The sequence below is a fragment of the Pteropus vampyrus genome, unplaced genomic scaffold (genome assembly GCF_000151845.1).
Source record: "Pteropus vampyrus isolate Shadow unplaced genomic scaffold, Pvam_2.0 Scaffold8, whole genome shotgun sequence".
NCBI classification, from domain to species: Eukaryota; Metazoa; Chordata; class Mammalia; order Chiroptera; family Pteropodidae; genus Pteropus; species Pteropus vampyrus.
In genome coordinates this window covers 16,631,737-16,645,046 of record NW_011888789.1, presented here as the reverse complement: position 1 = coordinate 16,645,046, position 13,310 = coordinate 16,631,737, and the positions used below count along the sequence as shown (strand labels likewise).

The 13,310-nt window shown below is 38.5% G+C and overlaps 1 protein-coding gene across 2 annotated transcripts in view; it reads right to left on the bottom strand.

Moving 5' to 3' along the window:
- PSD3 (pleckstrin and Sec7 domain containing 3) overlaps positions 1-13,310 on the bottom strand; it is a 407,146-nt gene that overhangs the window by 35,970 nt on the left and 357,866 nt on the right. For both annotated transcript variants that reach the window (XM_011373110.2, XM_011373102.2), the window contains exon 15: positions 10,338-10,481. In XM_011373110.2, coding sequence (XP_011371412.1) covers positions 10,338-10,481 — 144 coding nt within the window. The remainder of the gene's footprint in view (positions 1-10,337; positions 10,482-13,310) is intronic.

Here is a 13,310-nt window from a genome sequence, read left to right as displayed (position 1 = left end):
CATCTAATAGAACAATATCTCCTTTTGACCTCTGATATGAATATGACATAGCCACAACCTAAATGAAAACAAAAACCGCACTCGCAACTGTAACACAATACTGCCATTTGCATTCAGGTCTCTCACTGCTCTAACCATCAAATCCTGAATACATTTCTTCCTGACATTTCCCTTTCTCACGCAGGCAGGGTAAAAGGCCATCTTAAAATGAAGTGAGAAGAAAATGAATAATGTCATGTACATAGCAAAACACTTTTTGGTCCTAGATCTCTACACTGGAAAAAAAAAAGAAAGAAGGCAAAAAATATAAACAAGCAAACGAAACGAGGAGCTCCTGAAGTAACTACTTATTCAAACAAAGACTGTTCATCTCCATTTTGCATTCTATGGGGAATGATGGCAGACTTGATCTGCAAGGACTTTCTCCTTGATTATTTGGTTCACCCACGACTACCAGCTAACTTAAGAAAGTGATTACATTCAAAACCGAGCATTTCATAAGTTCTTATCTGAAAGCTATGTGAGGACTTACGTTTTTAAAAGAAAAATTTAAAGTTTTTTTTCTCTGTGCTACTCCCATGTCAGGCATCAGCATGCAGTGGTAACCCACTGCCCAAGCACAGCAAATACATACATTTTCGATTTGTATGGTTTGTATTTGTGACTTTCTAGGAAAACCTGAGGAAGTATGAATTTAATTCCTTCGTTCCAGTCTACCTTTTTTGTCTCTCTATTGTTCTCTAAATGAAGTTTGTGACTTCAACTAAAAAATTTAAACTCTTAAAATAACAAACTTCCTTTCATATTATAATACAAGCAGAAGAGGTCAAAAAGCTGTAATACACACAAAAAGGGCTGGGTTTGTAGTAAGTGCTTTGAGAACTTCATTGTGTCCCTGACTCTCATTCAGTTGCCCCTGGCTGTCCCCCTGCCCAGACGCTCCTTCGCTCCTTCGTGGCTTTACCAGATGACAATTCAGGCCGACTCCACTGCCCCTAAAATGCTCTCCTGCAGGCCCTTAACAGGGGAAAGAGAGCTGAACGGCCGTCATTAAGGCTGTCCCTCACCTTCTGGTCCTGCTACTGCCCTCCTAAGGGCCCACCGGGCTGCCAGGACAGAGCGGGCAGATGCTCTGTGGGGCTTCCACCTTTGCGGGGTAATGTCACCATCTTCGCGTTGACGAATGGGACTTGAGTTGTAAAGAGTCTTCCAGATTCCTGCTGGGAACGAATTTTTTAAACACTGCTCCTTTTCTTATTCTTCACATTTTGTTTCTCTAGTTCTCAAAACTCTTTGTATAAACCCAGTCTATATTAGTACCCAGATTTTTATCTTAAAAAAAAAAAAGTCAACTCAAAATTCTACATTTAAAAGTCCACGAAGCTCTCTTAGACATTAGTACATTTTTCCCCCCCTAGTTGGAAAATTCAAGAAATGAACAAATGAACTGTCCAGTTCCAACCCATCAACAGGGTGGTCCTACAAAGACCCGTCACTCACAAGGCTTCTGGCTCTGCAGGCTCTGGTTATTCCAATTCCCAATGGCCCCATCCAGCTTGGCCTTGTATGGGTTTTGATAATAGTATAGAATTATCAAATAGTATAAAGTTAACCGAAAAACAAATACACCCTGTTTGGATTAATGGAATTAAAAAATTTGCTGTTAAGTAAAACGGAAAGGAAATTGTCCTTTGAAATACAGGGATATGAAATTTCTATATACTCAAGATAAATAATTTGGGATAAAAGGCTAAATTTAGCTCTTGTGGGATAAAAGTTTGTCTCTCACTAAATTTTTCCTTATGGATATTACTTCTACAATAAAATTTTAGTTTGTTATGACATTTTTATACAGGTCATGCTCTTAATCTTTCGGTTTATATTTTGTTTATGCTTCTGATTGTATTAGAACTCCCTGAAGTCATACGAGGTATCCCTCTGAGGCACGTTCCAAGAATTCTTCATTACAGCTTGTCTGTCACAGACTCACAGCTCCAAAAAGACCAATGTCAGTCATAAAGAAACAGGGTCAATCTTTCTAGGAAATTTTAAAAGTCAGATTTGAGGAGGCTTTGAAGGACCTTCGCTCTAAGCTACCTTCATCCCTAATCTCCCATGACATTTCATCCCCAAGATTTATAAATTGCTTTTGAGCTTAAAGCACTCTTACATCTTCTGTATTTCTAGTTCAACTGTCTCTTTCAGTGGGATGTATCATAAGCTACCATCTTACCAGTTCTGTGTCCAATTCTGAACCTGTCTTGGTAACGTATCTCTGAACTTGTGGAGTCAGGGCACTGAGCAAATAGACCTTAGCTAGATCCCTTGCTCCATCCAGGTCTCAGGTTCCACATGGGCAGAGTGAGGGGATGCAGTCACTTTCCAGCTGTAAACCTTCAGGATTCTCTAAGTAGGCGAGAGGTACTTGGAAGCAAGATATATGGAAGAAGACACAATACTGATCCTTGGGAGGGAAAGGCGAACCATAAGGTGGGAATAGGGCACTAAAAGGAAATGGGAGAACCAGCCATGATTTACCTATTTCACAGTTTTGTCAAAGGCCAGACCTGGTCAGGGAAGAAAGCTACTGTGAAAGTACCCTGCATATTCTTCAGTGTATGTGATCTGCATCGTGTTTTCTGTATATCCTGCTTCCAAGTGCATGCCTCAAGTAGGAACACAAATAGACAAGTTGTTGACCACTCCTGCAAGAAGTCTATCACATGAATGAAACCAATTTCTAGCCTTCTAGTGAATGCTGTGCTGAGAGTTCTTACAGCAAACAACTCTTGGCTTGCATATGATTTTTGGTCTTAATATTTCCAGAGAAAACTTTAAAAAAAAATTTCAAGTTTTCATTGTAGGTCTATTGAGTAATTTTGAACTAGATACACCTAAAAACCTTAATAGCCAGCTCCCCACAAAAAAACTTCTTCATCTCAGATCACTACTAAAGCAAACCAGTTTTTAAAACTCTTACATCAAAACATACAGATTCTTCTAGAAAACAGTAGGAAAAAACCTAATGTAGTTAGGCAGAGATGAAGTACTCTGGGTAAAAATAACAAACGAACAAAAACATACTCCCTCTATTTTCATTGTTCTGATTCCAGAGTTAGCCCAGTAAAGGATTCAGCACCAGCAGTCAGCAAACTAATATATGGGGAGAGTCATTTACCAGAAAGTGTAAGGCAGCAATCCCCAACCTTTTTGGCACCAGTTACTGGTGCTCCTAGTGTTGGGGAGTGGCTGCAAATACAGATGAAGATTTGCTTGCTTGCCGTCTGCTCACCTCCTGCTGTGTGGCCCGGTTCCTAACAGGCCACAGATCAGTACCAGTGGTGGCCCTAGGGGTTGGGCATCCCAGGTGTAAGGGATGTCTCTACTGGATAGTGCTTGCTGGTCTAGATCCCCTGACACCTGCAAATTGAAATATTCTTGTTCTGTGTTTAACAACCTTAGTATAGAGGGAGTTATTCTAATACTCTAATTGGTGTTAATATGACTCTCTTAAAAATATGTATAGAGTTGGAAGAGACCTGATGGACTAGTTCACCCAATCTCATTTCCATTTTATAGACAGAAAACTAGACCCATAGAGGATAACTGTGTAACAAACACAACAGGGATAAAACTAAAATGCCCGAACTCCCAGTCTAGTCATTTCCCCAATTTTACAATTTGATTACTGCAAGTATTTGCCTTTTTCCTGCAGACAATATCTAAACTCAAAGCAGTGACTCTCGTCAGAGCAGACATTTCAGACATAAGAAGGGACTTAAGGACAGGGAGTTCAAGTCACATGACTGGCTGTTTATTCTGTCTTCTTGGGTGTGACCATAATTCTTTTCAATCATCTATTTAAAACGTGATTTAAAGGATCCTATTGCTAAGCTTCTCCTCCTTTCAAAAGCTCATCATCTTTACAGATTAAATCCAGAGCTTCTCAGCCCTCTTTCATGTCATACAAAAGGCAGTGTCAAATGGCAATGCAAGAATTATGTCTCTATTAACTGGACTTGAGCGCTTAGACAACTGCTGATCTGAGGTCTCTAGCTTTTGATTCACAATTATAATACTTAGCATACTACAAAAAAAAATGTTTAAATTTCTCCAAGAATTCTATTAAACTGCAATATCTTAGCTTCTTAGATATAGACATGTAATTACCTCGTGATGTTTTCTGTAAAGGAGATGGCACTGGATTCCAGGCTAGGCTCAGTTGCTAAGACTGAAACTTGCTACTAATCTTCTTTAAGTAGGTTAATGAAATTTCTCCTTTGTTTTCACTAGGGAGAAAAAGGGCAATAACTGCTATCTTTATTCTTTTATGATCAAGGCCACTTATAAATTAATAGTTAGATCATTTTGTTTCTGAGGCTGATCTGCCTTGTGACGTGTGGCATTGTGTTAAGATATGCCCTTGTACTGCTGCTGTGAGAGAAGTGGTCCATAGTGTCACAATTACTTATCTGACGTGGACAAATAAAAAATGAGCAATCTGAGGAAACAGGGCTAAGGTCACAACCAGAGAATTTGTTCAAAAAGAAATATATCAGACTACCCACCCATCCTGCGACAAACAACCAAACAATACAACTGAGAAATTTATATTATGTGCACTTCTACATATAAGCTGTTTTGAGTTTCCCTAATGGATGCTGTGCAGAATGTGCTCTTATTCTTAAATACATCAATTTCAGAAGGAATCATGTCATTTTACATGCCGCCAAAAATTAGAAATTCAGAAAAAGATGCATCATGCCTCAAGGATGTCCTAGATTTTCTAGATTTAAAATATTATCCCTTCAGACATTTATCTGTTTTGATATGGTGGATATATGTTCTTTCAAAAATTCAACTTCCTAGCCATGTGGTTGGTGTGGGTCCTAATTATCTTTAAGCCGTAAGCATGCCCTACTCAGGTCACAATTCAGGAGTGGGCACTTGGCTGAATTCTAGCCCATTAAGCCAAGGGGATTTTACTCTGTATCTGGATCAAGGCAAGAGGGAAATGAACTTACCTCGCTGCTGGATTAGAACCTGAAAACACAAATACCTGGAAGTATCCACTTTCTAACCATGAAGGGACAGCTGATTCCAAAGCCCACATTCAAATATCTGAGACAGCCACCGCCCAGGGATGGCAGACGCGAATGCCTTCAGGGGCCAGGCCAACAGCACATGTGAACACCTACCAGAGGTGATACGATATGGAGTGGTGGCGAGGGAACTGCTTGTCTTCCCTGAACGCATTCACGTTGCAGTGAAGGCAAATACCGCACTCTGCTGGCCAAAGAAAACATGCTGACATTTGGTCTGCTGGCCACATAAAATTCACTGGCATCGTGTCGGCCACCAGGTTTCTGCAGGCTCTACAATGAGCCTTAGGAGCTTTTATTAACTTGACCCTCAGTAATCCCTCGTCAGTAAATGTCTTACAGCCCAGTCATTTCTTTAAAAAATTAAGGTACATACAGTACATTGTTTTCTTTGGACATAATGCTATTGCACATTTAACAGACTACAGTATAGTGTAAACTTTTATGCGGGAGACCAAAAAATTCATGTGACTTGCTTCATTGTGATACTTGCTTTACTGTAGTGGTCTGGAACAGAACCTGCAGCATCTCCTAGGTACTCATGTTTTCATCTCTAGTCATGTTTTTAACAGTTTTTCCCTACTCAGCTCTTAGAATTAATTACTTAAGTCACTGAAAACATCTTAATGTTACATGAAAAACATCCTGGAATAAACGGTATCTTCACTTTCTAATTGCTGTTTTTAAGGCTAAAGAAACATAAAGCCAAATTTCTGGGGCCAACTAGAGTGCTATCAACAGAATTTCTTTACTGGGCTGTTTTTTTAAGGGCCCAGGAGTTTCCTGGCATAGTTCAAATTACTGTGCTTTATAAAAGTTGGATCTTTGGAAGTTTTAAATCCCATACAAACCAACCATCTGTCACATCTTAATAAATTTCCAAATGTACCAAAAGCATGGAGAACCAATTCTGACTTTTTAAGTGTAACGAGAACTGAATAAGGTAAAAATAAGTTAATTTAAAAGGAAATGAGACTGTTTCGTTTATTTTTTGAAATTGGTAAATGATGGTGAGTTTAACGGAGACTTGCGATGCCTAACAACTCTCTCAAAAGTGAGAGTAGATTCCAAGTGAACTCTTCTAAAAAAGCAATAGCCACAGCTTGTAGATTTAGTCAAAAACAAAACAATCCTCCTAATTAACAGTCAACAAAGAGAGAGACATGCATTTAGTTAATTGTAGCCCATTCTGAGTGAAGTTTGCTGCTTTGAGTCTCTTTCTAACAGGCTAAGATAGATGGAAGTCTCCTTGCTCTCTGCAGAATAAAAAAAAAAAGTCTGAACCTCCTTATTTATCAGGATTTCTAATCGTTTACTGTCAGGGTTTGGAGAATTTTGAAGGCATAGGAAGAGCTGCGAATCTGGCCCACCACAAGAATGGTTTGTACTCAAAGCAACTTGAGAAATAAACCACAGAAATGTAAAAAATTAGGAGCAACCCCTAGTGTTATTACTGATAGCCTAATGTTCTAACAAAAGCGGTTTTTCCTTACCAAGATGTGAAAATGATAAAAACTGCTCTAAAATCACAGGGTAGCCCTGACAACAGGAATAGGTGAGAGAGCTAATTCCTGCCTGTGATTCTTTCTTGGTGTCAAGTCTGCAGACGGATTAAAGCTCCCCTTCTGTCACTGCCCCTGTGAGGTTCACACTGAACTGTAGACATTACTGTTTATCCTCTCCTGCCTATCAGATTTGTTTTCAGCATTCTCAGAGAACTACTTCCTCTTATGTTATCTTTTATGTACAATAATACGATTCTATTCATTCGTTCAATGAATGTGCACCGAGCATTCATTCCAGGTTCTAGAAGCTGAGGATAGAGCAGTGAACAAAATATACAAAGTGGTCAATAACTCTCAGACTTCCTAGTCAGGAAATGAAGCAGCCTGCCCAGGGAATGCTGCTTATAAAGCAAAGCACTTAATACCACGCAAGCAAAGGATCTCTCCCACATAGGACACACATAGGACAAATCCTGGTGGCTCAAATAATAGCAAAGTGGAACCACCAGATACACTACTTCAATTTTAAGCTAGTGAAAAATAATTATACACTTTTGAGAAACAATTACTTTTATAAAAATCTTTTTAGATAACATTTATAAAGCGAGGGGCCCTTCTACCTTCCCGGTAGACACAGGTTAATGCAGCTTAACAGACAATCCAACATGCTTGACGTATTAGCACAGGAGTCTAATTTTAATGAGCCGAGCGTCCTGGCATGCAATCTGCAGGCTCCTTGACATGACAATGTGATGAAAGCAAGACTTATCCCCACAAAAGTTGGTCTAAGTTCATGTCAGGAGATGACTCTTGGCTGGCTCTTGCTGGGTTACATTTTCAGAGAAGGGGCACCAAGGAGATTCAAAAGCAGAAGTGCTGCTAGCAGTGGCAACCTTTCCATGGTCTTGCAGTTGTCCCCACCTCCTGGGGACAGGTCTCAAGCCTTCAGAATCAAGGGCGCAAAGCAAGGTGTTGAGTGCTGGAAGCCCGGGACTGAGGTGCTGGGAAATTTAATTAGCACGTGTGAAACTAAAAGGGCCTATAGCTGAGAGCCTCTCCAGAAGTGTGAAGATTATGATTGCTTTTTGAGAACTCTCATTTCCCAAGAAAGAACAAGCCCGGGGAAAGATGAGATGCTGCTTAGGTTTTTTTGTTTCTTTTATAAAAAATATTTGTTCCAGTCTTTTGTTGGTAAGGCTTCCATAGTTTGTATTAATAAACTTTTACCTTTACTAAAGGAATGATTTCTCTTCATCTGCCTAGAGCAAGGACTTGCTTGACCCTGAAAAAAACTAGTCCATGGATCTATAGTGGATCAAACGCCACATTTTAAAACAAAAATTTTGTAAATCAGGAAGAGACTTAATGCTTCCATAAAATCCTATCCAATTCAACAAGCAAGCATAGAGTAAAGATCAGAAATGAATGTGTGGTTCCTATACTCCAAAGGCTCACAGTCTAGGGGCACGGGGAGGTGTTATGGAATCCACTATAGAGACAAAGATGAAGTGAAATAACTTTAACATAAAGCCAAATGTGGCAAGGATCATTACAGAGTAAACCCAACTAGTAGGTTTAGAGCAGGCTTTTCATAGGAGGGATTTGGGCTGTATCTTTAAAGATAAACAGACTTTCAGAAATGGAGATGAGGGGAAGAACATCTGGGGTGCAAGAAAATAGATAAACAAAGGCATAAAAGTATGTTTGGAGAAAGTGAGCAGACATGTGACTAATATACACGGAGGCTGTTGTGAGAAGATCGATGTCGTAGACAGAAGGAACCCAAGTCCTCTCAGATTAAGGATTGGGAATTTAAAACCAATAAATAAGTGTTGGAGAGGATGTGGAGAAAAGGGGACCTTCTTGCACTATTGGTGGGGCTGTAAATTGTTGTAGCCACTATGGGAAACAGTATGGAGGTGCCTCAAAAAATTAAAAGTAGATCTACCATATGACGCAGCAATTCCTTTCTGGGTATTTATCCGAAGAAATAGAAAACACAATTTGAAAAGATAAATGCACCCCTGTATTCACTGCAGCATTATTTACAATAGCCAAGATATGGAAGCAACGTAGGTGTTCATTGATAGATGAATGGATAAAGAAGATGTGGTACATATATACAATGGAATATTACTCAGCCATAAAAAAGAATGAAATCTTGCCATTTGTGACAACATGGACGGACATAAAGGGTATTATGCTAAGTGAAATAAGTCGGACAAAGACAAATACTGTATGATTTCACTTATCTGTAGAATCTAGAAAGCAAAATGAACAGAAACCACCTCATAGCTACGAGAATTGATAGTTGCCAAATGGGAGGAGGGGGTCAGGGAAATAGGCGGACAAGGTGAAAGAGATTAAGAAGTACAAATCCCCAGTTTTATAGTCACAGGGATAAAAGTACACATAGGGAATATAGTCAATATTGTAATAATTATGTATGGTGCCAGATGAATACTAAATAAACTTATTGAGTTGATCACTGTAAAGTCTACAAATATCCAATCTGAAACTAACATAATATTGTACATCAACTATAATTGAAAAGTAAATTACAAACCAAAAAGATTGGGACTTTATTCAGAAGGTAAATTGTGGGGGGAGATATAGGGGAAAATCAAGGATAGCTGATGAACAGAGAAATGCCACAATCTGGGTTGAACCTTAGAAAACTAACTGTCAGAGGTATATAGGATGAACCGAAGAGAGACAAGAGGCAACCATCGAGTTCAGGTGAGAGACAAAAAACCCAGGACTTAAGCAGAGGACATATAAAAGCAATGGTAGGGAAGTGACAGGTGTAAGATGCTGCAGAACAAAGTGCCCAGACCTGGCGAAGGATGCGCCGATGATTCTAAGTTTCGAGCCTGAGGAGGAAACAGGATGATAAGACGGAAATGAAGGGATGATGAGAAATAAAATAGACTAGAGCTACAATGAAAAAGAAGAGCTAAAGATGGAGTCAGCACACCCTACAGGACAAAAATTATGAAAAAAAAAAAGGCACTTTAATTGTCATAAAGTGGCAGCTACAGCGGGAGAATCAGAGGATCCTGCATAACCCTAACACTGTTTAATTTGAGAGAAAATTTAGCCAAAGGTAACATTTTCTATACATATTGTTTTCTATTTGCTTTTAAATTTTAAACCATTCCAGAGTTAATGGATCCTCCACATCCTTTTTAATAACCACACTTGCTCTTGTACATGAATGTGCCCCAACTTATCAAATCTCCTTCTGAAGGGCACTAAGTGGTAAGAGGAAAGGTGCTCTGGTGTATGCCAACAGCAAGAAAATGCAGGAAAAAGCTGATGCTTCATGGTACCCTGGATCTCATTTTTCTCCATTGTATTTTTTTTTTTTTTTGACTCAGACTCTGCTGGAAGAGATGCAGAAACATAAAAAGCAGCTGCCCACCCTGGCGTGTCCACCTATTGTTGTTGTTTTCTTTCTCACAGTAGGCTATTCCAACCAGGCAGGCTATTTCGTTTTTAAGCACATAAACTGCTATCTGTTCTTTGATGTTTGTTTGATGCTTAAATAGAATTATAAACAAAGGGGCCGCCATGACCCAGACCATGCACAGAGCTCCCAAGTTAGAGCAGGGGATCAAGGCACACTTCCCACACTTACAGTAAAAAAAAAAAAAAAAAAAATTCCCTGATGGAAAAATCCTAACAATAACTCAGGTACTGGCTTTTATTACACTTAGGCTCAACATACCTCAAACTCCAGATAGTGCTCTTTCAGTTTGTACTCATCTATGTCCTTGGCTTTAACTTTCTTGTCTGGGGGATAGGAGCGATGCTCAGCCAGCTCGGTGGTAATCTGCTTCAGCTTGCTTTCATGAGATTTCAGCTGTTCCTCCTGCAGGAAATATTAAGCCATTTAGTGTCTGGAAATAAATCAATAAAAAAATCATAGAGTACTTTAAAAACCCTTTATAACAAACGACTTTAATTCATCAAAAACAGTCCAATGTGCCTCTGTTGCCACATCTGACCAGCTTTCTCAGGCCCATGTCCGAGGCCAGCCTCCCTAACCAGGCCCCGTTACAAAATCAAATGCTTTCAGAGCACTTTATCAGGTGTAACTGTCCCGAGGCTGAGAGCAAGCCTCCTAAGATACGCCAACAGGCAAGGCACCCACTAGACAGTTAAGCACCTATCCTGAGTGCCACACAATTTGGCTTTTCTACTTCATGGCCACTCAGCAACTTTGCTAGTTTCCCCTGTCCGTCACAATGGAAAAAATCATAAAATAACTGAAAAGTCTATCTGCATTATTTTTCTTTTTTTAGACAAGTAATGCCACTAAGAAATGATTCTCTGAAAGCTATCAGATGATATTCTGAAAAAAATGCAGCAAGCTATGCATTATTCTGCCAAAGTAATAGAGGTTCTGACTTCCTTCAACTTTACTGACCCAAAGTAGTTATTTGATTAAAATGTACCTACAGAGAAATTACTGCCTGAACAGTGTTATTATAGGAACCATGCAGCAATGCAACATGGTTGATCCTATGTCAAAGAATTTCCATTCTAGGGGCGCCGTTGATATCACCTTAGCAATAAGCTACCTAATGAGAGACGTTAATGAAACACTCTGGCAGCATTTTAAAAATGAAACAAAGAGATTGGAATTCTCTCGCATTCCTAAAATTGTATGACTGCTTTGCTTACTATTCCACTTTCACATGTAATTATCTAAATTCTTACTGAGTGTAAATTTCATATGTACAATAAGAAATAAATGGATGAAAGCAAATGAAGAGGAACTGATTCGACAAGGTGGTAAATACATTTTGTATAATACCAACATAATTTCAAAATATAAACATTGTATTGTAGTGTGAGAAGAATAGTTAGAAAGACTACCAGAAGTGCATAATTATAAACTCTAAGATTATATAACATCACTGTAAACTAAAGAAAAAAGATATTCAGAAATTATGAGTCACATATAATATCTTAGGGATTTGTGATAATATATATCTTAAAAGCCAAACAAAGGGAAAAAATCCTAGTCTAAAGCCATCAAAATAGAAGAGAACAATGAAACATTTTTAAAAAGCAGAGTATGTGAGTGAAAAAATGAACAATAAAGGTGGCAGGAATAATAAGTGGCGTGAATCAAAGATGAAAAGACTCACTTTTAAATACCAACTCAGTAAAACAAAACACCTAAAAAAGTTCCAAAAAAGTACAGAGGGGAATAATAAATGAAACTTGTTTAGAGATTTTAGAAAGAGGGTCTACATCTCCAAGCCTGTCATTTCTATACTGATAATACTGAATGAAAATGAGAAATGTTTCAGGTAACTTTTATTTACAAGTTCTCATTCATCTTTCTATTGCTTTCTCCAAGGAGACTATAGACTAAGTTATGGAATGGATGTTTGTGTTCCTCCAAAATTCACGTGTTAAAACCCAGTATGGCTACATTTTATTTATTTTTTATTATTATTTATGCCTATAGCACCTGGTACTAACCAGGCCTGACCCTGCTTAGCTTCTGAGATCAGACATCAGACTTGATCAGGGTGGCATGGCCGTAGACCATGGACTGTAACTCTACTGGCGCGTGAACCCAGGACCCTCTGCGTGTAAAGCAGATGTGCTAACCGCTACACGCGGATGGAACGACATCCTAGTATGGCTATATTTTAGACATGGCTTCTAAGGTTGAATGAAGTCATAAGGGCATGGCCTTATCCGACAGGATTAGAGTCCTTGTTAAGAAGAGACAAGAGAGCACACACTCTCTTTCTCGGGGCCAAGTGAGAAAGGCCAAGTGAGGACACAAAAGGGGCCATCTGCAATCCAAGGGGACAGCCTTCACCAGACCCCAACCCTGCTGGCACTTTGATCTGGAATTTTCAGTCTCCAGAACTGTGACAAAAAATTTTTTGTCATTTAAGCCATCCAATCTGTAATATTTTATTATGGTAGCCAGAGCTGACTAAGAAGAATACAGTAATAGCTTTTTTCTTTCAAAGTAATTTTCTTTCATATATTTACTACAACATGCAAATTAAATAGAATTTTTGACAGAAGTTATTTGGTTAACAGACCACTTTGAAAAATAAAAACATGACAGGTATTTTTTGTTCAATGTTTCAGACATACAAAATGTCATACTGAATGATATGTAAAAAAAAAATTCTAACACCCAGTTTAAGAAATAAAATATTATAAAAATAAGTTGAAACTCCTTGTATTTATCCACTCATTCCTTTTCTGTGCTATTCCTATACAAATGTACATATCTATACAAATAGCATGCTGTATAGGTTTTTATACTTAATAAGCTTCCTTTTGTAACTTTTTTTCACTTGACATATTTTTAACATTTATTCACATGTATGCTCTAAATCCTTCCTTTTAATCACCATAGTATTAGATTGTAGGACACATGACTTCACTGAAGGATATTTAGGTTGTTTTCAGGTTTCTTTGGACTATTATAAAATGATACTTCACTGAACATGTTGCCTAATGAATATGAGCAAGAATTTTCCTACAGTATAATCACCAAGAGGTGGAATTTCTGGGTTTTAAAACATCCGCATCTTTAAGATGACCCTAAACTGTGTTCCAAAGTGTTTCCACCAGTTTAGTTTACTTTTCCACAGTAGGCTTCAAAATTCCCATTGTTCTATGTCCTTGCCAAAATTTGATATCACACTTGCAAATT